The 22,762-nt window shown below is 35.6% G+C and overlaps 1 protein-coding gene across 2 annotated transcripts; it reads left to right on the plus strand.

The window, feature by feature from the left end:
- Window positions 1-9,107: 9,107 nt before the first annotated feature.
- On the plus strand, window positions 9,108-21,093 carry LOC112524641 (dolichyl-diphosphooligosaccharide--protein glycosyltransferase subunit STT3B). Of its 2 annotated transcripts, XM_025134567.1 has the most exons (7): window positions 9,108-10,106; window positions 10,461-10,997; window positions 16,220-16,680; window positions 17,376-17,498; window positions 19,097-19,156; window positions 20,024-20,202; window positions 20,935-21,093. In XM_025134567.1, the coding sequence occupies exons 1-6, from the start codon at window positions 9,174-9,176 to the stop codon at window positions 20,151-20,153; spliced, it is 2,244 nt and encodes a 747-aa protein (XP_024990335.1). In that variant the 5' UTR covers window positions 9,108-9,173; the 3' UTR covers window positions 20,154-20,202; window positions 20,935-21,093. The 2 variants fall into 2 exon arrangements, with proteins under 2 accessions (XP_024990335.1, XP_024990333.1); XM_025134565.1 differs by lacking the exon at window positions 20,935-21,093 and having other exon boundaries at window positions 9,109-10,106; window positions 20,024-20,451.
- Window positions 21,094-22,762: the final 1,669 nt, after the last annotated feature.

Consider the following 22,762-nt stretch of genomic DNA (forward strand, 5'->3'; position numbering starts at 1 on the left):
TGGTCTCGTGTCTTCCTTCAAGATTTAATTAACTGAAAATTGCATTAAAATACGGTACAAATTACATAAAAATGTAACATTTTTTTACCTTAAAGTACTTTTAAAACTCTTGATTTGATATTTAAGATGTAAAATGATGTAAAATTTTAAACATTTAACTATTCGGATAACGGTTAGCACTGGGGTGATAAAGGTTATGTGCACTTTCTCTTCAACCAAACTTCTCTCCCTTTCACATACAGTTACAGTGGTGGATGAAGCTTTATTCAGGTAAGAGAACTTATTGTACAATTTCAAGTGCATTTCAATTGGGTTTTATTGATTTTGATTGTTGTCAACATTATTAGGTTTCTGAGAAATTTGGCAGCACCTATTCGAACCATAAAACCTAGTACGGACACAAAGGAATGAAGAGCTTCAAACTCAAATCAATGCATATGTACAACCAAGCAACAAAAAAGATCCATCGCCATTGATGAAGCTTCAACCTTCAAACTTTGATCGAAAATGGGGATGGATCCGTCAAGGATGTGGAACAACCACTGCCTTCGAGAGAAGAAATTGGACGAGATGGGCATGGGAAAGTAGCACCGAAGATGGATGGAGATGCAATCAAAGGGAGTATCACCTTGGGGGACGGTGGTTTTATTTGGATAGCGTTGGTAGGAGATTAACTCTAAAATTTAACATTATTATTTACTTATCGAATAAGATTTTAGTCCACCATAATGGTATTGTATGCAATAATTTACCCGGTAAGCACTTACCATGGTAAGAGTCGTCGCTCTCACTTACCGAGTAAGACTCTTGGTTCTTGTTTCTCTTTTACCGGGTAAGATTCTTGGTCCTTACCATATTCATCCGATAAGGAAATGTGACTTGGTGGTCACTTATTCAAGTAAGCGTTTGATAAACGGTCCCTTGATTTTTTATTTACAAAAATGAAATGGAATAATTGTTGATATAAAATATATATATGTGCCCTATCATCATTTCAGATTTATTGTTTTAGTTTTAACTTTTAACCATCATGTGGAAACTACGTAGACATTTACCGGAACGCGTTAATAAATAAAAAGTTTATATGAAGTTTAAAAATGATGATTTTAGAAGTTGGTTTCTTAAAATATAAATTAAACATAAAGTTACTTCCATCTTAATGCAATTTTTCCTTGTATAATAGCAAAGTGTTGTTTGGTTGCAGAATGGATATGAAAATGAACTTTAATTCCTATGTTAGCTTAGAACAAAATTTTGGACTCTTTGACGAATAAGGGGCTGTTTACCAAATTTTTTATTAAGTCCTATATGGATAAATTTTTTTGTCCGGATAAACTTGTATGTCTAGATAAATGGGTGTTGTTGTTTACTTTTTCATCTGAACCAACAATCTGAATAACATAAATGACCGATTTACCCCCCCCCCCAATATTAATTATTTGAACATCAAACAAAAAATCATAAAGAGTCCGAAGATGATGTGTCTCATATGAGAAGAAGGTGGTGCTTTAAATAAGGAATAGGGGTGTCATTTTTGTGGCTGAATGGGGACAACACACCATTTTTATCTGTGCGATTAAGTCATGTTATGTGTGAATAAGCCGTAAGTAAACAACTCAAATGAGTTGTGTGAATAAGCCAGATAAACCAATAAACCTAATTAAGCCGCAAGTAAACAGCCCCTAAGTCAATTATATTATGTAAAATGAAACAGTTTCTTTTACATGTCACTCCCCCATCGATCCAATAACTCATGTTCAACCTGTCACTCACCCCCATCTTAGGCGTCCATCCCCCTCCCCTACCGTCAACGTTCATGACTTGTACCACCACCATATTGTAGATTGATTTCATCTTCATTGATGCAAAGTACAAAGAGTACAACATTTTTATAGTTACACAAACATTCCCACGAAAAGGGATGAGAACATTATCCTAAGATAAGATATAGTTATATAGGAAATAATCTATTTGAAAAAATTAATTCCTACTATACCCCTGCAGTTTAAGCGGGAGGAGGTCGAACGCTAAAACTGAAACGAAAACATATGAACAAGTGTCAAGGGAGACCTTTAGAAGATGCATGCATATTGATACTCGGAGGGGACATGAACCATGTAAACAATGTCAACCCAACTTTTTCACGCACAAATGGATGTCAATTTCTACATGTTCGGTGTGTTGATGTTGAACGATGTTTCTAAAGAGATAGACAGTCGAAACGGTGTCGCAGTATACAAGAGTAGCTTTTTTTTTATTAACCTGGATATCCAACCCGCTATGCGAGCCGACTAATCCCAGAGCGACCACCTGCTTTGCAAATAGCCCGGAGTCACCGCATTTGAACCTCCGTGGCCACAAGAAGATTTTTGTTCCTCCTTAGATTGAAACTGAGACTTCTTGGTACTTTTGACCTTTTTAAACCGCTAGTCGTAGTTCAAGTAGTAGATTTTTGAGCCAACAAGTTTCGGCTACAACATTGGCCATCCCTCGGTGCTTGGCTTCGACACTAGACCTTGAGACTGTCTACGTACAACACCATCACCACATTAGCGTACACTTCGGCCAAGTTACAATCCATTAACGGTTTTTTCATGGCCAACTTAAGACTCTACAAGAGCCTCACAGGTGCTCCTAGTACTTGGCATCACTTGACCCGACATCGCATATGTCATTTAATAGGTCCGCCTTTTCATACACGCCCATGTGAGAGACGCTTTCTCTTTCTAAATAGGATCTTGAATTATATAAAAGGCATCCTTAAACCATATGCTACACATCTCCAAATCTGCTACTTACGCCATCACCCCCTATTCAAATGCCGAATGGGGAGGATACACGGACTCTTGCCGATCCATGTTTGGATATTGTGTGTTTTTTGGGACCAATTAATTTAATGGGTTATAGTAACACCCGACCTTAACTTAGTCTTCATATAAGGCTTGGTATATATTTTATTGATAATGATTTTAAATTTGATATTTAAGGTAATTCAAGTATTGATTTATAGAGAAGGTTTTACCCCTTTATTTGTTGTATTATGAAAATGTTTAAATTAGTCGCTATTTTCATATTTGAGGGTGTCCTACAGTGACTATCTTTCTAAAACATAAAACACATCACTGAACATTCTCCTCAGTGATCAAAATGTTTTTAGAAGACTCATCTTAAAGACAATCACTGAATGTTTACTCTTACTCGGTATTCAAAATTTTTTGAAAGATAATGAACGGTCATATTAGATTTATGACGTCATTAAAACGGTTTTTGAAAATGAAAACAACTGACTCCACGTTTCTGACATGATGTCCATTGTCATTCCCCATCCCATCACAACCTAGAGACGTGTCCCTTTTCATCATTACCACACTTTTCTTGAATCATCATTCTCTCTCCTCTCTTTCAGGGATATAGTGTCCATTGTCATTCTCCAAATAAGTGTTTATGGTACATTTTGTACCCATAAACGCTTCTTTCAAAAAAAACCTTTTTTCTTATGACAAAACTTTAGTACTTATTCACTAAAATCATCGTCTAAAAAACACTTTAATATTTATTTTAACAAATTTGTTTTTACTCATACCTTTTCTATTTTTTTGGTACCTTATGTTATTTATCTAAAAACAGAAATGGAAGCCACATAGAGTGTCAACTTTGAACTCAATGAGATTACCATCAAGACAAAAAAAAAATGACCTGGCACCACTCGAAATCTCAATCACAAGACCTTAATTCAATGATGCTGCAAGGTTCTTTAAAAACTCTATGATTGCTCATGCCCTGACCTTTGAACTAGTGGCAGTCAAGGACTTTCTGACGAAGTTTTGGTTTTCTGCTCACGTGGGGTGAGGAAACTTGATAGACGCTATAATTATGATCTGTAAAAGTATGAAGAAAGCTCAAGTGTTGGTCAACGAGAAACCTTGTCATCAAAGAATCAGAAGTACTTCTTAGAGGAACCAGAGGCTCCATCTCTATTTCCCATCTCTGTTCTCGACAAGTCTGTGATGTAAACAAATATGAAGCTCACGCGCCCAGTCTTCCCCACCCAAAGTTTCTTAAAGCTACTTTACACATGGATAATTTATATTGGTTCTAGCTTTGACTTTCCTCCAAGGGCCTATAAATAGGAGCTCATGCTAAGTTCATTTGACAAGATTTATAAGAACAACATTCAGATTTCAAGTACTTCATGATCCTCACGATCAATCAATTGTAATTTGGATTCTATCAATTGACAAGATGACTATGGTGACTTATCAAACAGTTTTGTGATCTTATTCTCATTATTTATCTTATATTGCTTTATCCTGTTAAGATCAATTACAACTTCTACATTAATACTCTTTTCATTTTGATCTAAATTAAGAAATCTGGAACCAAAAAAACTAAAAAGGGACGAATGTTGACAAGGATATCCTTTGATATCGGTGACCAAAATTCCAGCTTTGCTCCTACTACTCTTCGCTCAACATTGGAGCTTCCTAAGAGTGCCCCCTATGTCATTGAGCCAACTGCTGAAGATATTGTGGACTTCCTTGACTCCATCAACCACAACTGACTAAATAAGGCCAAAGACTAAGTGTTGATCCTCTCTCTTAGTGATTTGATGATGATCATTTTTATCTTACTAAAAGTACTTTCTCTTTATTTAGTTTCAACGATCATCACTAAATTTATTAAGTGTTCGCTGAACAAGTATTGCATCTCTCAGAGACAAGTATTCTTTAAGAAGACAAAACTCACACCACAAGAACCTTCATTGATATCAAAGATAAAACTGAAGACAAAGACAAGCAGTTTGTAATCTGATGTGGTTTTAGTGATAACAATTCTGTCTACAAATGTGTGAAATCTACTCAAGATTCAACATACACTGAAGAAACCTTAGTGTTAGTAATTACTGGAAAAAGATTTAGTGTGAGGGAAATCATTTGTAAGAGCATAAAGTCTTGTGTACAGAATAGCAAGGGACACCTTTGGCATCCATCCTTGATACATGCATTGCTGACCAGGGCAAAAGAAAGATTTTTGTCTACTAATGAGTTTATGAAAGGAAAGACTGTGATTAAAAAACAAACAACCAAGATGGTGAAGAAGAATACAGAGAAGGCAATGAAGAAAATTGCCATTGCTGCAACATAGGTTATGACTGCTGCAACAACCACCCCTGCCCTTGTTGTTGCTCACACTTCAACCAAAACAAGGAAGATCCCAAGACCATAACCAACACTAGCACCACAGCCTAACCTTGTCACTGATTCATTCATATATGTAGTAAATGAGATGGAGAAGCATCAAGAGGCTCTGATGAAGAAGTTGGAAGAGAGAGATGCCATTTGGATGATAATAATGGAGAGGCAAAATAAGGAGTTTGAGGCCAAGGTAGAGAAAAGTGAATAGAAGTTGTTGGCTTGTTTGAAAGAACAGGATATGGCTATGCTACAAATAAGAAAACCCACTGCTCTACAGAGGCATTACCATATGAAGAGAGATGGATTAATGGAGGTTGAATGGGCCATGGAACATCCCATAGAGTATGCTAGTATTAAGCCATACCCACCAGAACTTATCAGAGAAACATAGGAGATCATTCCTCAAGATGCAGTACCACCTACTCACAATGAGTAGGACATGTCCATTTCTTTCACCCTTAGTTCCATAGTATTTTATTTTCTTATTTTCAGTTTTATATACATTGAGTCTAGGAACTTTGAATTTTATTTTAGGAGTTTATGAGATTGTTATTAACAAATCATATCCCAATTAATTTTGTTGTTAAAGGTTCATTCCAGTACTTAAGGCTAAAACCAAGCACGCCCACCTAGGAAGCAAATAGACAACCTACCTTGCTGTTTTGGAATATGATTTAGGCCATTCTTTCTTATGCATGAGTTCATACACAACCACTTTGAACCCATGACCATATCCTTTCAAGAATCCTCAAATGAAGACATGGACATATTCAAGTGTGAGGGAGGGAGTGTATGTACTACATGTACTAGTATGCAACAAAAGTCCATAGGACAATAGCCAAAAGCTTAAAATTTTTGCATAGAGTACAAAAATGTTTAAATCAAAGCAGAAAAGATCAAATACGCATAGCATATACACTGTTTGTGCATTACAGAAAAGCTTGAATAATTGAAGAAAGAATGCAATGATCATCAAAAAAGAAGAAAACTAATAAAAGTCCTAATGATTCTGATTTTTAGCAATTGGTAGATGTCTGACAAAAGGAAGTGTGGCTCTTGGCCTATGGAAATAAGTGAAAGGATTGGATCTCACATAGAATTATGCATGGCTATAGTGTTGCTTTGTTATCAATCTCATTAATGTTGATTTTTCATTTTCACCTTTTTAATTTTCTTTCAAATTTCTAGTATTGAGTCATTTTAAGTTGTCATTTTAGTTGCTTGGGGACACAACAATGGTTTAAGTGTGGGGTGTGAAAAGTGTGTAAAAACATAGACTTTAGCACCCAATTATGTCTTCATTTTACATCTTTCCAATCATATATTGAGTCTTTTAATCTTATTTTATGGTTTCACATACATTAGAGCTAGGATGCGGGAATGGTACTGTTTTATGTATTTGGTGAATAAAATGCTGACATAAGCATTGTTGTAGCAGGTGTATACGTTGAAAATGTCGAAAAGTCAGATTTTGGATAAAGGCATCTTCTAGTACTGATATCAGACGATTTAGATGGAATATGCCACCGCAAAGATACCTTAAACTTTTGTACTAAAACATTTTATGTACTAAGGCATGTTTTCTTTTACCCATTGGTTAATAACCAATGGGTATTACCCACTAGTACTTTTGATTCCCTCTTGCTAGTATATATATATATATATATATATATATATATATATATATATATATATATGAGGGTAATCCTTTAAACATCTGTAACACTTAGAACAATATCACTTTGTCATCAAGAGCAAAGCTTCATCTAAGCTTTAGGTCTTTGTTACCTTTTATATCATTTTGCAAGTACTTTTAGGTGTTCTTCGTCACTGTCAGTTGCTACAACAACCTTTCTAGCTTTCTCTTTACTTTTCATGCAGAATTCACTTTTACATCATTTACATTCAGTCATTTCCAATTATGTCATTTACTTTTAAGCACTTATATTCATTCATGCTAGGTTAAAATACCTCTGTATGAGTGTAAGTGAAGATTGTGAGATTCGCCAAGTATTAGTTGATGTTTGCTTGTTAATAGCAATTTATTTCGCTATTCACAAGTGGTATTAATATTTCATCTGGTAATCTTTGACAAATTGACACATGTTATTTTATTCAGATGAGTTGGACTTATAAGACAACACAAATATTTTTACTAATTGTGTTATAAAGGCTATAAAGAGTCGTCATATGGTTTGCAAAACTATATGGAAAGAAAGGAAAGATTTGTATAAGCTCGGGATTGATGCATCACCAAGTGCATTTCCAACATATGTTCTAATTTGCACTTCCTTCGAAGGTCGTTCAATCCAGTGGTGTTGTAAAAAGCCATTTATAGAGCAATATTTATTACACTTCGTTGCTGAAATCCAACCTGATCTTGCATCTATACTATCTTTTAGTTATTGTTACATTTCAGTATTTGGTTACCAACTCTAGCAAAGATATTTTCTTTCTGAAACTTTATTGCTTCCAAAAACCCTTTTTTAAATTTCACTTTAAAGTTAACTTTTGTGACTCTCTTTGCATAATAAATCTCTATGGAACGATATTTGGTATTACTTACCATTATTATTTACTTTACAAGATACTTGTAAGCCATGTATACTTGCATGATTTACTTGTTATTATAGCCTTTTGAGGATATAGATTCCTCCACACCAATTAACCCACATCCCTTTTTTATTCTTGGACACTAATACATCCCAGTATCAAAACACAAAACAAGAGACAATCTATGACATTTAGCATAAAACACTAACCGGTCACAAGTGAGCAATATATATCACTAAAAGTGCAACAATTATCATTATCGTAAAAACTGTAATTGTTCTAAAAGTACCGAGACAATTTATCCATTATTACATTTATTTTGGTTAAGGAGAAGTTCGCTTTCTCTTATTTCAAAAAACATGCACGTTTTCTATTGATGTTATAGATATCGACATTGAGATGGAAGAAAAAGTAAATAGACAAAATTTTGATTTATATGCAAGATAATTATTGAAAAGTCAAAAACATTTAATCATTTACTTTCTATGTTTCTAGATAAAACATGTTAATTAAGAAAACTGGAGCCCTATTTTCTATTAGACTCTGAATAAGCAACCGTCTCGTCCTTGTCTGGAAGTGACCTTGACCACACTAGTTAAACAAAACTTAGTTTTTTGACTTATTTTTTACGGATCTTTTTTTAAGGGAGACGTGACAAAACATGTAAATTACTAAACTACCAATATCAAATTAAAACCCTAAAACCTTACACAATTCTTTTACTCCCCTACCTCATTTTCGTCCATCAAATCATGTATCGTCCCATCAGCGTACCAAATGCCCCTATAGTGAACATTGCTCTTTCTTTCACGATACCTCTCAAATTTGTGAACTAAAATGAAGAATCAAGTTGAAGGGTCTATTTAAGTATCATCGCCTTTAACTTATACCAGCATAACATTATGGATCACAAGACATAGCGCTACTCTTCTAACGTGCAGTCAATATGATGTTGGTGTAATCTTATACAACTCAAGGCATAACATTATGCTTCTACAAAACCCAACTCCGGTTTTCTTTTACTCAACATACAGTTACTATCCTTCAGATGTAACCGTTACGTCTTTGAAAATTACATCAATACGTGTTAAGTATCAGCTCTAGATGCAACCTTATGCCTTTATCCCGAACGAAGTATGCACTTTACGTGTTAAGTTTCTTTTCTGAGTTAAAGTTACTTGTCAGATGGATAACGACCTCGAAATCAATATTTTATGAGCAAAAATGGTTCTAAAGAATAAGCCATTTGAATTAAAAGGCTCCAATTTTTTCCAAGTAAAATGGTTTCTATCACCAAACCATCTCCTCTCCCCTCCCTCCCCTCAAAAGACTCAACATTATGTGTCAAGCGACCTCACCACTTCACTCTCTTCATAGTTGTTGTGAAATAGGGTAAGCTTTAGGGTAGGCTTAAAATCATCGATCATGGTCAGAAAATCGGACGCCTTGAACGGCGGCTCGAAGTCTTCGTTGCCGCCGGTAAATCAACCTAGCTCCCAGTCGGATCTATCATCTCTGTCCAAACATTTTTCATTCAGAACCCTAAAGCTGAAAACCAAGCAACAAGAGCTCTTGATCCGAGTCACCATCTTAGGTCTCGTCTACATTTTAGCTTTCATCACTCGTCTCTTCAGTGTTCTCCGTTACGAGAGCATGATCCATGAGTTTGATCCTTATTTCAACTACCGTACCACTTTGTACTTGACTGAAAAGGGTTTCTATGAGTTTTGGAACTGGTTCGACTCAGAGAGTTGGTATCCACTCGGCCGCATCATTGGGGGAACACTTTACCCTGGGCTTATGGTCACGGCTGCTGTCATTTACTGGGCTCTGAAATTTCTTCGTTTTGCTGTTCACATTCGTGAGGTCTGTGTGCTAACTGCCCCGTTTTTTGCTTCTAATACTACCATCGTCGCATATTTCTTTGGAAAAGAGTTATGGGATTCTGGTGCTGGTCTTGTTGCCGCTGCATTAATCGCTATTTGCCCTGGGTACATTTCTAGGTCGGTTGCTGGGTCCTATGACAATGAGGGTGTTGCTATCTTTGCCTTGTTGCTCACTTTCTATTTGTTTGTTAAGGCTGTTAATACTGGATCGCTTGCTTGGTCCCTTGCTTCGGCGTTTGGATACTTTTATATGGTCTCGGCTTGGGGTGGCTATGTATTTATCATTAATTTACTTCCCCTTTATGTATTGGTTCTGTTGATTACTGGAAGGTACTCCATGAGGCTGTATGTTGCCTATAATTGTATGTATATAGTGGGAATGTTGCTTGCAATGCAGATCCGGTTTGTTGGGTTTCAGCATGTTCAGTCAGGGGAGCATATGGCCGCAATGGGGGTGTTCTTTCTGATTCAGGTATCTCTTCCCTTTTTAGTAGCCTTATTCATAGTTAAAGTCAAATTTGTCGTGCCTTGCTAATTATGTCAAAATTAGCTTGTGATTGGTTTGAGTTGAACACGATGTGAATGGATCAAGGGAAAGCACGCATCTTCCAAATCTTTTATCACACTTACTTAAAATAAAGAACAGTGCTTGAAAGTTCGGTTTTGTCTTTTTGATCACCCTGCCATGGACCATGGTTCAGTTTTGCAGAGTTACTGATCGATGGCCGATAGAGTTCCCCTTAAAGTGACTGATTAATCATTACTATATATTCATATGTTAAGTCAGCTTTTGCACTGAACTTACAGTATTTGATTTTGTTTGCAGGTATTTTACTTCTTAGATTGGGTTAAGCACATGCTTAATGATTCAAAGCTGTTTCAAGCCTTTTTGAGGATTGGCGTGACATGTGCGCTAGGTGTGGGTGTGGTTGCTCTAGGAGTTGGCACAGCCTCTGGCTACATATCTCCATGGACTGGCCGTTTTTACTCTCTCCTGGACCCCACTTATGCTAAAGATCATATACCGATAATAGCTTCTGTCTCTGAGCATCAGCCTACTGCATGGTCATCTTTCATGTTTGATTTCCATATCCTGCTTTTCTTATTCCCAGCGGGTCTGTATTTTTGCTTCCAACAACTGTCAGATGCCACAATTTTTATTGTAATGTATGGTCTCACGAGCATGTATTTTGCTGGAGTGATGGTTCGCTTGATTCTTGTTGCAACACCTGCAGTATGCCTTATAAGTGCTATTGCAGTCTCCGCTACACTAAAGAATTTGACCCAATTGGTGAGGGTAGAGAGCAAACCTGCTCATACTGTGCTTGCCAAGGGAATGAATAGCACTAAGAGCTTGTCAAAGGTGATATCTCTATTCAATTAGTATGTTCTTTTCATATATGGAAATAATTGCATTGGGTTAGTTCATGACTTTAGCAGACTTAGTGGAGTCTTCAGTTTCACATATGGCTGGGATCTTAGCTTAACACATTGGTGATGTGCCGAGTCTTTCAAGTTTTTGATTTATCAAGCATGTCAGCATTAGGTTTGCTGACTTTGGGAACAATATTTTTGATAAAAATCTAAAGCTAGAAGTAGAATTAAGGAGAGCAGAAATTGGAAGAGAAGAAAGAAGGAGATGAGATGAAAGAGACATTTTAAAGAACTTCTGGTGAATGTAATACTTCTCTTTGGCTTCACACGCAACATGGAGTTACAGTCTACATATGTCAAATCTAAATATTAGTGATAGTTAAGTACCCAAAATAAAGCTACTAATTAACTAGAGCAATCAAGATGATGATGAAACTACACCACAAATTATCCTTACAATCATCATAGTTAGTACTTAGTATAATTAGAATAATGGTTAATTAATCTAATATAGTCAGGCTTCTAATTGATTGTCCCATGGTAGCCTGCTCCAGTCCCCTTACGAAACTTAGCTCCTGCAATCAGCCATGTAAATATTTGGATTTTGGTGAACTGTCGATGATTTTGTGAAAATGAAATAAAGAAGTCATTCCATGAGGAGTGTAATTCATGTGAACACTAATATGAGAATTGCTCCATAATTGATATTTGAAGTGCATTAGGGTTTATGGAAAAGACTGAGATGGTGAAGGAAGAGTTGTGGTGTGGATACCAATTGATAGGAATCAAAATTCAGGAGGGGAGTTCAAGAGAGGAGCAACAACAAGAGAGGGAAAAAGGAATGGAAAGAAAGACACTGTACAAAAATCTTTTAACAATTTTCAGCATCATTCAATGCATTTCACTAAATGGATGTACCTTTATAATAAACTAAATAATAACAATAATTTTTCTAACAACAAAGCTAAACACAGACACTAATAATAGTTTAACAATAAAGAGATTATTTGTTGTAATGATAATCAGAACGAATGAGAATTCTGAACACAACAATCATCCTGCTTCATAAGAATGATCAGAGATAATCCTAATAGTTATTAGGATTATCATGGTTCTATAGTCTCTAGGATTGGCCTTGTAGCGTCTTGGATTGATCTTGTTCTCCTTCAAATTCATAGACACTATTATTGTTTGTTGACATGTGGTTTCATGAATAAATAGTCCACATGTTTGTTGATCTTCTTCAAGGTGGTATAACAATAGAATATTCAAAGAGAAAAGGACTTCTGCGTCAAAAATACGATGAAATCTCCTTTGAAGACCCGAACATTCACTTCTGCGATGGATTGGAAAAATATATACTCCCAACATACCAAAAGTTTCTCTTTTGACCGAAGGCTTGGGATAGGCTTGTTGAATAATAGTAGAAAATTACCTTAATAAGGTTATTATTATTACACTGTTGACCTTATTAGACAAGCCTTATTGAGAAATAATTGGGCAATCTGGCCATGAACGACACCTGTCCATAGGTTTTTATGAGTGCCAATCTACTAGCTTATTCATTTGATTATTATTGGTGGTTTATATCCCAAGTTTTAATGAGGTTGAGTGAAGCTATATCAATGGATGTAAATGCAATGCTCCACTAGATAAATTCATTGTTAGGGGCCGTTTACCCAAACTCTTACCCGGTAAGCGCTCACCGGTAAGATTCGACACTCTCACTTACCTTACCGGGTAGATTATGGTCCATCGAAACAACATCGTATGCAACCGGGTAAGAGTCATCACCCTCACTTACCGGGTAAGACTCTTGGTCCTTGCCATCGCTCTTACCCGTTAAGATTCTCGGTCCTTGCCATGTTCTTCCGGTAAGGTAAGTGACCCAGTCAGTGCTTATCGGGTAAGCGTTGGGTAAGCAGCCCCTTAGTCTTGAGTCTGGTGTCAAGTATTCTTAGAGTTTCTTAAACTGGTTTTAGAGGTTGAATTGTTGATTGTTTTTAGCTAATGTATCTGTTTAACATATTAACTCCAAGAACTTGCATGAGCATTTGTACAATTGTACCTGTTACACATTGTATAGTATCAGAAGAATGATGACCAATATTTTCTACTTAAATTAGCCAAATTTAACGTCACCATTTTTCGTATTAAATTGCCAAAAGTGATGATTGTAATATGAAACTAGTAGGACTCTGTTTTAAGGTATTCAACAAAAAGTTAAGTGTTAGTGACATTTCTTCTGTGAGCTTTCTGTGCATATACCTCCATATTTGTTGTATATAAATACCCACCCAACTTTTACTACCATTGATACGACTACATGCACCACCAAAAATAACAGAGGGGACAATATAAATGTGTGGTGTATTTCAGAAGGCGCTGGTTTTCTTTGTAATCGTGGGAGGGAGGGAGGTTTGTAAGTGAGTTTAGAGGCGTTGGTCTTCATTTATTTTTGACCACCTGATCTGTTCGAAAACGCAATATATATATATATACATATATACATATATATATATATATATATATGCATATATATATATATATAGAGAGAGAGAGAGAGAGAGAGAGGTTTAGGGGAAAACCCTAAAAAATTGAAAAGCTGAGGAACATCCTTGTAAGTTGTAACCATTCATCTGGACAGTATGCACATGTGCATACAAGTAATCGAAGCTGTTTTTTGGTTTTATGCATGTGTGCATGTTTTGCACAAGTGCATACCGGATAAATTGCTTCCAAATTACTACTACGCACATGTGCATACCGTCCAGATGAATGGCTACTAGGGTGTTCCTCAGTTTTTTCATTTTTTTGCGGTTTTCCCTTGAACCTGACCCTATATATATATATATATATATATATATATATATATAATTTTTAGATATCATATAAATATATGTATTTATCTAATTATCCTTCAAAAATCCCAAGTCCTAGTCGCCGTACATATCCAATTCATCCTCAAAATCAATTGAATATTATATTTTTTTGCATATAACTATACCCGAACCCGAACGATCTGAAACCAAAGCATCCGAAATCCAAAATTCGGGGATTGGTTTCCATATCCGAAATCGAATTGGATTTTTGGTTTGGCCACAAGAACCCGGCCGAACAACCCTAAGATCTTGGGGAGTGAGAGTACAAGATATATAGAGCAAAAATAATGAAGTGACATGAAGACCAGGGTACAAAACACTGAAAAGTAATCAGGGTATTTTGACGATTTATTGTGATATATTATTTCGGCATATGTAGTCTCGTGCTCTAGTATTTTTCTGGGATTCTTTTGTTTATAACTATATGTTATGTATATCTGTATATACTTCATTTTGAGTAGCTTCCTGCCTGCGTTCTTCCAACTTTTAAAGTATGTTCTGTTGCATCCTTGTGGGTATAATTTTCACATAGTTATACATTGATTTGCTCCAAGTAATTTTAAGTTGTACTTTGTGGTAGCATTATTATTTCCTCAGACTGCCTGGTTAAGTTATTCCCTTCCCAACCCTTGTAAATTACAACAAGGCTCCTCTTTATACTCTTGCCGTTTTTTGACCTATTTTCATTTGTCTTCCTATACGTTTGTTTGACGTGCCACTTATAATTTATATTCTTAAATAAATCATGCATTCTGAAAAAAATGGAGTAGGTGGACTGGTCATATATATTTTCACTTGGCCTTCAATGTCTGCCTCTATCTTTGTTGCACAAGTTTTGCTCTTTAGTGCCAAATCACAAGAAGTTGTAGATATGCCCATGCTAATAATGCAAGTAAAGATAGGGTACTAGCTATGCTGTTACAGTGGTCAAAATAAGAAATCACGGCCAGGATTGTGATTTGAAATAGCAGTTATCGTGATGGTAAAGTGGTGATATAGCAGTTCCATATAATAATTAGAATTATATGTATATATTAATCATGTTAAACTACATTATAAGCATTCTATATTTGCATTTGCTCCACATACAATGATACAAAACACTGGAAACTAAATTGAAAGCACTCTATATAAGTATATAGTATTCTGTGTTCGACACAGAGTTATACAAATCATAATTTCATATTGATGATAGAATAAACATTTTTAGTAGTTTTCTGTGTGCACTATGTAGTGTAGTGTTGAGTGTACTAAACTACCAGTACAAACTTCCAAGCTATAACACTGTAAGCGCCAAGTAGAAACCTAACCTGAAGAAGTTCAGAACTTAAGAGTAGAAATCTTAACTTGAACAGGCTGAAGTCTTAAACCTCACCTCTGAACTGAAGAACAGGAGTAGAGTCGAGAATCACGAACTGAAGGACTGGAGGAACACTGAACATGTGATGTTCTGTTCTTTTCTTAACTGAAGAACTGAGTAAAGTCGCAAACTGAACAGCTTTTTGAGACATCGATTGGTGGAATCACATCAGTTGTTTGTGAAGACGTCAATCTGTGATATGAAGTGATAACCTAATTACCTAAATTAGAGCTCGTAAAAACCTATCTATTATGAACCCAACATTAACCAGCCCAAATGAACCTAACAAATTAAGAACCTGCAAATCTTTCACTATCACATCAACAACTTGTTGTCAAAATGCGGCAGATAGCACTGATTTTAGCACTGTGATTTCAGGCTGTGATTTAGCACCGGTACCTCCCTGCCTCCACAAACCACTATACCACCTCTATAACAGTGCAAGTAACAGCATAGGGTACTAGTACATTGTGTCCTTGCATGGTCTACAACTTGCTGTCAAAATGTGGCAGATAGCACCGATTTTAGCAGTACTGTGATTTCAGGCTGTGATTTAGCACCGTTACCTCCCTGCCTCCACGAACCACTATACCACCTCTATAGCAGTGCAAGTAATAGCATAGGGTACTAATAATAAGAAGTTGGGTACATTATGTCCTTTCATGGTCTAGAATCTGAAGATTGACAGGAGAGGGATGCTATCTTGACTATACATCTTTGTTTCTTACTCCTATTCATGTAAAGTTAGTTGACATAATTTAAAAAAGTTCTAAAATTCATTGCTAAGGCTATAAATGTTTGTACTGCTTCACAAGGGAATATTAACATATCATCTTAGGTATGTGGTGGTTTGCTTCCTTTAAAATTTGCCCTTTCAGGTAGTACTGTGCATTTCTGGCTTATCAAAGACACAAGGTCGGCTAAATAGTTTATCTGCTGGTTTGACTTTTTGTAATACATTTGTCGCAGCAACAAGCTTCTCTTGATGAATCTGCGTCTTTCCTGAAAAAAGGTGCTATGGTGTTGCTTCTTGGTGCTTATTATTTACTAAGCAGATATGCTATCCATTGTACATGGGTCACCTCAGAGGCATACTCATCTCCCTCGATTGTCTTGGCTGCAAGGGGTGCCCATGGTCAAAGGGTAATTTTTGATGATTATCGTGAAGCGTACTTTTGGCTTCAGCAGAATACTCCTTCAGATGCTAAGGTAATGTCTTGGTGGGATTATGGTTATCAAATCACTGCCATGGGAAACAGAACTGTGATTGTAGACAATAACACCTGGAATAATACACATATTGCTACCGTTGGACGGGCAATGTCCTCATATGAGGATGAAGCTTATGAGATAATGAGGTCACTGGATGTGGACTATGTTTTGGTTGTATTTGGAGGTGTTACTGGTTACTCTTCTGATGATATTAACAAGTAAGTGTTTAGAATTATCTCAAATAGTGCTTATCATGAAATTAGGTTCAGTTCCTTCAATTACATGATATTAAGAAGTCGTTTGCATTGTAATACTTAAGATTCAAAATCTCAGTTTCTTTCATTTTGAATGAAATTACAAGGCACATAAAGGGAGTTGCTTAAAAAGTTTTCACCAGCAACCTTGTGGTGCTCACTCTATGTTTCATTTTAGGTTTCTCAAGTTGTATATTTTTTTTTCCGCAAGCTGGAGTCTTCTCTGTAACAGTCCCTCTACCTGTTGATGTAGAGGAAAGGTCTCCTTACTGGGTTTGTTTGGTTTGGTTTGGTTTTAAGTTGTATATTGTTTTGTTCTTTTTCAGCGAACCCAAACTAATTTTGTTGTTTTTGTATTGTATCACATGGTGCTCAGAAGACTGGACAACTATATATTGGTGTGTTTGTATGCATGAATTAGCAGTTCATTATTTTACTAATGAACAGGGTAAAAACCATCTTAAAATTGATAAGAGGACTTCCATTATGTTTTAACTTCACTTATGTGGTAGTATGCCGGTATGCATGAATTAGTGGTTCATAATTGCTGATGAACTTGGACCAACTGTTCTAGATTTGATATTACAGATCCTCTCGTCAAATATAGTAGTTGCTTTTTAACTTCATTTTTGTAACCACATGTTGATGTGTCTATGCAGGTTTCTATGGATGGTTAGAATTGGAGGTGGAGTTTTCCCTGTGATCAAGGAACCTGATTATCTTGTTAATGGTGAATACCGTGTCGATAAAGGAGCAGCTCCCAAGATGTTGAATTGTTTAATGCAAGTCCCCTGCCTCTTTGTCTTGATGCTTCTTTAAGATTTTGTTTGCTCGGAGCATATGTTTCCATCTACCTTTATGTTTTATATTTATAAGCGTAAATTATGTTTTTCATCCCCTGTGGTTTGGTGAAAATTTCTATTTTCCTTATGGTTTTGAAATTACAATTTTCATCTCTATGGTTTATAATTCATTACCTTTTTTGTCCTTATAATTTAAAATTTATTGCCTTTTTCGTCCCTATGGTTTATAATTTGTTTCTATTTTAGTCCTTTATACTTAAAAGTAGTGTTTTGGCCTCGGGACTAAAATAGAAATGAATTGCAGGGATGTTAACCGAAATTTTGAAACAACAGGGATGAAAAATGTAATTTACTCATTTTATTTTTATATCTTTTACACATAATTATAGAATAACAAAGATCTAAAAATTAAATCACAAGTACTAGCGCATCAGTTTATGGAAAGACAAATTACTGTATGTATAAAGTACCATGTGGCCCACCTCCGAAATGGGGTTATTTGGGAGAATAATCTTCTAAATGTATTTTTTCAAGGCATGACCTTCTGACAGATTTTGAGGCATTCTTGTGTTAGGACGAGGCATTTTACTGATAGGCAGGGACGTTCTTAAATGTGTGAGAAGGTCATGCATTACCAAAAAAGTCTGTCATAAGGTTATTCTTCTAAATAACCTGTCTTAGATGGAACAGAGCGAAAATAGTTGCAACAGTATCTAGTATTCTAGGAGGGAGACGAAGTATGAGTTGTCGAGTACTTGGATACATTTCTTAGTTTTAAGAATTGAACATAATGTGAGGCTCTTTGAAGTGAATGCTCCCAACAATAATTAAAAGGTGTAAATAAAGTGGTCTGGCTGTTGGGATTTTCTTTCAAAATCAGATAAGCGGCTGTGCCAGGGAAGTAGGATACATCATTACTATTTGTATGTTCTTATTCTGGGTCTCTTGCTAGTGTTCAGTAAAATCTTTTTGTGTGTTTTATATGCTATGGTTGGATTGAATCTTGGGGTAGCTTTGAAAATTGTATGGTTATTGAATTTCTTCATGTAACATCTTAGCGAATTACTCTCAGAACTACTCCCTCGTCCCAAAACAAGTATCCACATAAAATAAGTGTCAACTTTCAAAAGCAAGGGCCTACTTTCCAATTCTACTCTTAGCTATGAGATGGAGAAATTCATTACTCCCTCTATTATTAAGGGTAGAATTATTCATTTAGTTAATTAAATAAAAAGTGTAATAATTACACATTTCTAAAACTGTGTGCCTTTTTCAATGTGGACATCTATTTTTGGGACGGAGAGAGTGCATGCTGGTAAGGCTGTGGTGCACTTCAGCCATGATAAACCATTATGCTGGTTCTATTGACCTTTTAAGAAAGGTGTAGCGTAGGTTATGTCCAATGTCGCACAGGGTAGGAAACAGAGCGACGAGTTTCTTAAAGCTTTTCATAATTTAAAGCAACTTCTCCAAATGGCTGTATTTCCCCCTCGCTCACATCACCCGCACTTTTGTGATAACTTTTAGTATATTCTTCTGTTCTGATTTTATTCCTTCTCTATTATGAATGATTGTAGGTACAAGCTCTCCTATTATCGGTTTGGGGAGCTGACAACGGAATATGGGAAACCTCCAGGGTGAGTGGCTTAACTTTATTACCCCCTTTGTCCTAAAAAGGAGTAATGTTTGACATGACATGCTATCCAATACAGGAGTAATGCTTGACATGATTAACAAAAAAAACCTAAAATATACTTTAATAAGATAATTTGGAGAACTTATAGAACATAGTCAATTCATCGATATCTTGAATGAATGCTGAGCGGAAGATAAGTAAGTTTGGATTGAATATTTTCATAAAACAGAGGTGCAATTTTTGTTCGGGATGAAGGGAGTACCATTATTGTAATTTTGTGGTTTGGCTTTACTTGAACTACGAAAATGTTTCTAATTTTTAGTGCTTAAAGGGTTGCCCTGCTCACCTTGCAGTATTTCAAATTATCCAAATTTAAGAAAAAGTTTATGTACTATTTTCCATTCTCATATTTCCTCCACCCCTGTTCAAGCTGGGACTAATTTGGCTGGTTCTAAACAATGTGTTTGTGTCTCTGGCCGTAATTATTCTTCAGTTATACCGTCAGTTATGGAAACAGTCATACTGTTCTTTAGGCTAGAGGTCAGATCCACATACATCTCCACCTCCACCTCTGGGTGGGTTATACTGGGCTCGTTGGGTTTGCAACCATTTTTCTGTAAGCCATGACGTCAGCAAAGTGTCTGCCTTCATGCATATGCTTGAGCCCTAACAAAATCTCGGCTAAATCTTAAAAGTCTTATTGCATGGACCATGTGGCTTATATAAAGCTCCTTCCCCATATATATATATATATATATATATATATATATATGCGTGTCATACAAGATGAGTAGAAAAGGATTTGATAGGTCCTTTATGATTAGACCAATCTTGTGATATTGTAGTGATGGTATGATTTACATGGCAGGTACGATAGAGCAAGGGGTGTGGAAATAGGGAACAAAGATGTGAAGCTTGAATACCTGGAAGAAGCATTCACGACGTCAAACTGGATCGTTAGGATTTACAAAGTTAAACCACCCAGCAATAGATGGTAACTCAAGTCAACCGTAGGAAGGATCCAACTGTATCTTGCTGCCGTTTTAGGTTTCGTTTCTACCACCGTTTTCTTTTTTTCATCATTTTCAATTGCAGAGATTAGACTAGAAAGAATATTTAACTTGATGTTTTTCCTCTTTTTCTCATTCAAATTTTGACCTAAAGATCTGAAGAATATCTCGTCTTTGTGAGTGGTTTTTATTGCTTTCTTAATGTAGTTAACAAAATATGGAATGATTTATATTTTGATTATTTGCAGGGAAATTTATAGTAGCTGTTTAACTTATCATCAAATTCATCATTTTTTGTTGTTCTATAAATGACATGGTATGTTAAATGCATATTTTGTTTTTCTGCCTTTGCGTTGGACGGTTGGAGGGCCAATTCTCGTCCGACTTGATAGACCTTTGCATACCTCTATTACCTTCGGGAGGCCTATGCTCAGTGTTTTGAAAGGCCTGCCATGACAGCCATCGTGGCTTGGTGCTTGTGTTCATGGTTTTCAAAATCGTTTGAGCATACGCATGCCTCGAGCCGAGGTGGTCCAAAACCGCTCATGAGGGGGTGCCTCATGGTCCTTGGACGAAAGCTTAAGCCTCAATAGATGAGGCGGTGCGTTGAGGTGTTTCTGAGGCATACTCCTCTCGAGACCCTATTTTTTTCGTGTCAAAGGTCAACCCAAAAAGTAAGTTCTTTTTAGTTTGTGTTCATTTTTAGTTTATATATAATGTATTATATTATATTAGATATATTTCAGTCTAGTATATTTTCAGTTTTCAGTGGATTTGGTAGATGAAAGTGATGGTGATTATGGATACGATTGTGGAGCTATACAACTTGATCAGGCTACGGGGAACTATAAGTTGTAGATTGATATGTTTTTAGACTTACAACTAGTATTTTATTAATCTATGACAAAGTTTGGTAAAGAATTATGTTTTGCTTACTATTAATATTTATGAATTTTATTTGTTTTATGCTTCGAGGCTTGTTGAGAGATTTTTGTAAATATCGCTCATGTGTTAAGTGTTTTGACTATATCGTGCAAGAGTTGATCGATTTTCTAAGTATATCGTGCAAGTGTTACCCGATCTCTAAGTATATCACTCAAGCTTTGAGCGATATTCGTCCAAGCGGTTTTCTACTTTGGGCGGAATTCACTGTGAGCGATATTCTTCTAATTGTTGGTCGATATTTGATTAAGAGATATTATTTGTTATCCGATATCTTTCTTGAGCGATATTCAAGAAGGGTCAAGAGATAATCTTTCAAGTTTGAGAGTTATTCTGTGTTTTGAATTGTAAAAAGATCTAGTTAATCATTCTGTCAATCTATCATTTGGATTATTTTGAGATGACTTTTGTTCTAGAAAGAAAGCATAAGGATCTTAAAGAAAAGATTTATGTTTTGGAGAAAAGACTAGAAAAAGAACAAGAAGATTACATAAAGATTCATGCTAAAAATTATCAAAATCTTTGTTGGCTAAAGATTTAAAAAGTGATAAAGGAGAGAAGGAGAAAGGGGTTTTACATGCACAATTAGATGAGCTTTACAAGAGTTATGGTTATTCTAAAAGAAGGAATATTGTGTTGTTAAAGAAGAATTTTGAATTGAAAGAGTTTCAGAACTTGAGCAGAACTTGAACTCTGAAAGAGAGATCTAGAGAAAGGGAAGGAAAAGTTAGCTGAACTTGAGAAGGTATTGAATTCTGAAAGAAAGATGTTTGAGAAAGATAAAAACAAATTTATTGATGAGGAAAAGAGGTTTGTTGCTGAAAGGAAAAGCTGTGAAAGCAAAATAAAGTCATTTTAGTTGAATTATGTAAAGCTTTCACAATAAATTGCTGTGTTTGAGAAGATAAGTAATTTTGGAAAGGACAAAATTTGAATCTGAATGAAAGGAGTTAGATAAGAAATGTCTGGAACTTTCAAAGAAGATTTCATGTTATTCAGAAAACACTGGATGATGAAAGAAAAAATTTTGCCAGTGAAAGAAAACTAACATCAAAGAAGAATGCCGGTTTAGTCAAGGAGTTATCTGAAAAGAGAAAATGGTTGGAAGTTGCTTATGAAATGAGAAAGGTAATTTTGAAAAAGAAAAGGAAGTTTTTGAGAACAAAATCTTTGAGATTTCAAAGATACTATTTGTATTGGAAACATATCTTGTAACTGAGAACAATATGAGGTCTGATTTTATAAAGAAACGTGATTCAGTAACTGAAGAAAGAGATCAACTATTGAATAAACTCAAAGAGTTTTCAAAAAAGAACACTTCAAGTTCTATAGATCCTCTTTCCCCAGGTAAAGTCTGTAAGAGTGATTGTTCAAGTGTTAAATCAAACAATTACTGTAGCAGCTCTAAATCTGGTTTTTCAAAGTATAAATATCATATTTCTAATCAGTACTACAATGGTTATGTTATTGATTCAAATAATCAATATTAAAGAGTAAAAAAGGTTTGCATAAAGAAATCAACTACAGAAGACTGTGTTGGGAACAAGTCTTATCAATCTCCTGTAGTTGATACAAAATCATTTGTTTCAAAGACTGTTTTACCATGCTTTGTTAAGTCTACTAATCAATTAATCAATCTTAACAAGAAGAAGATA

This window comes from Cynara cardunculus, assembly GCF_001531365.2.
Source record: "Cynara cardunculus var. scolymus isolate 2C chromosome LG 13, CcrdV1, whole genome shotgun sequence".
Lineage (NCBI taxonomy): Eukaryota > Viridiplantae > Streptophyta > Magnoliopsida > Asterales > Asteraceae > Cynara > Cynara cardunculus.

What these genes read in the sequence shown, in the direction of transcription:
- LOC112524641 (XM_025134567.1), top strand. Translation starts at nt 9,174, where the DNA reads ATGGTCAGAAAATCGGACGCCTTGAACGGCGGCTCGAAGTCTTCGTTG. An exon ending in GGGTGTTCTTTCTGATTCAG is followed by an intron (nt 10,107 to 10,460) that starts GTATCTCTTCCC and finishes TTTTGTTTGCAG; the next exon opens with GTATTTTACTTCTTAGATTG. An exon ending in AAGATGTTGAATTGTTTAAT is followed by an intron (nt 17,499 to 19,096) that starts GCAAGTCCCCTG and finishes GAATGATTGTAG; the next exon opens with GTACAAGCTCTCCTATTATC.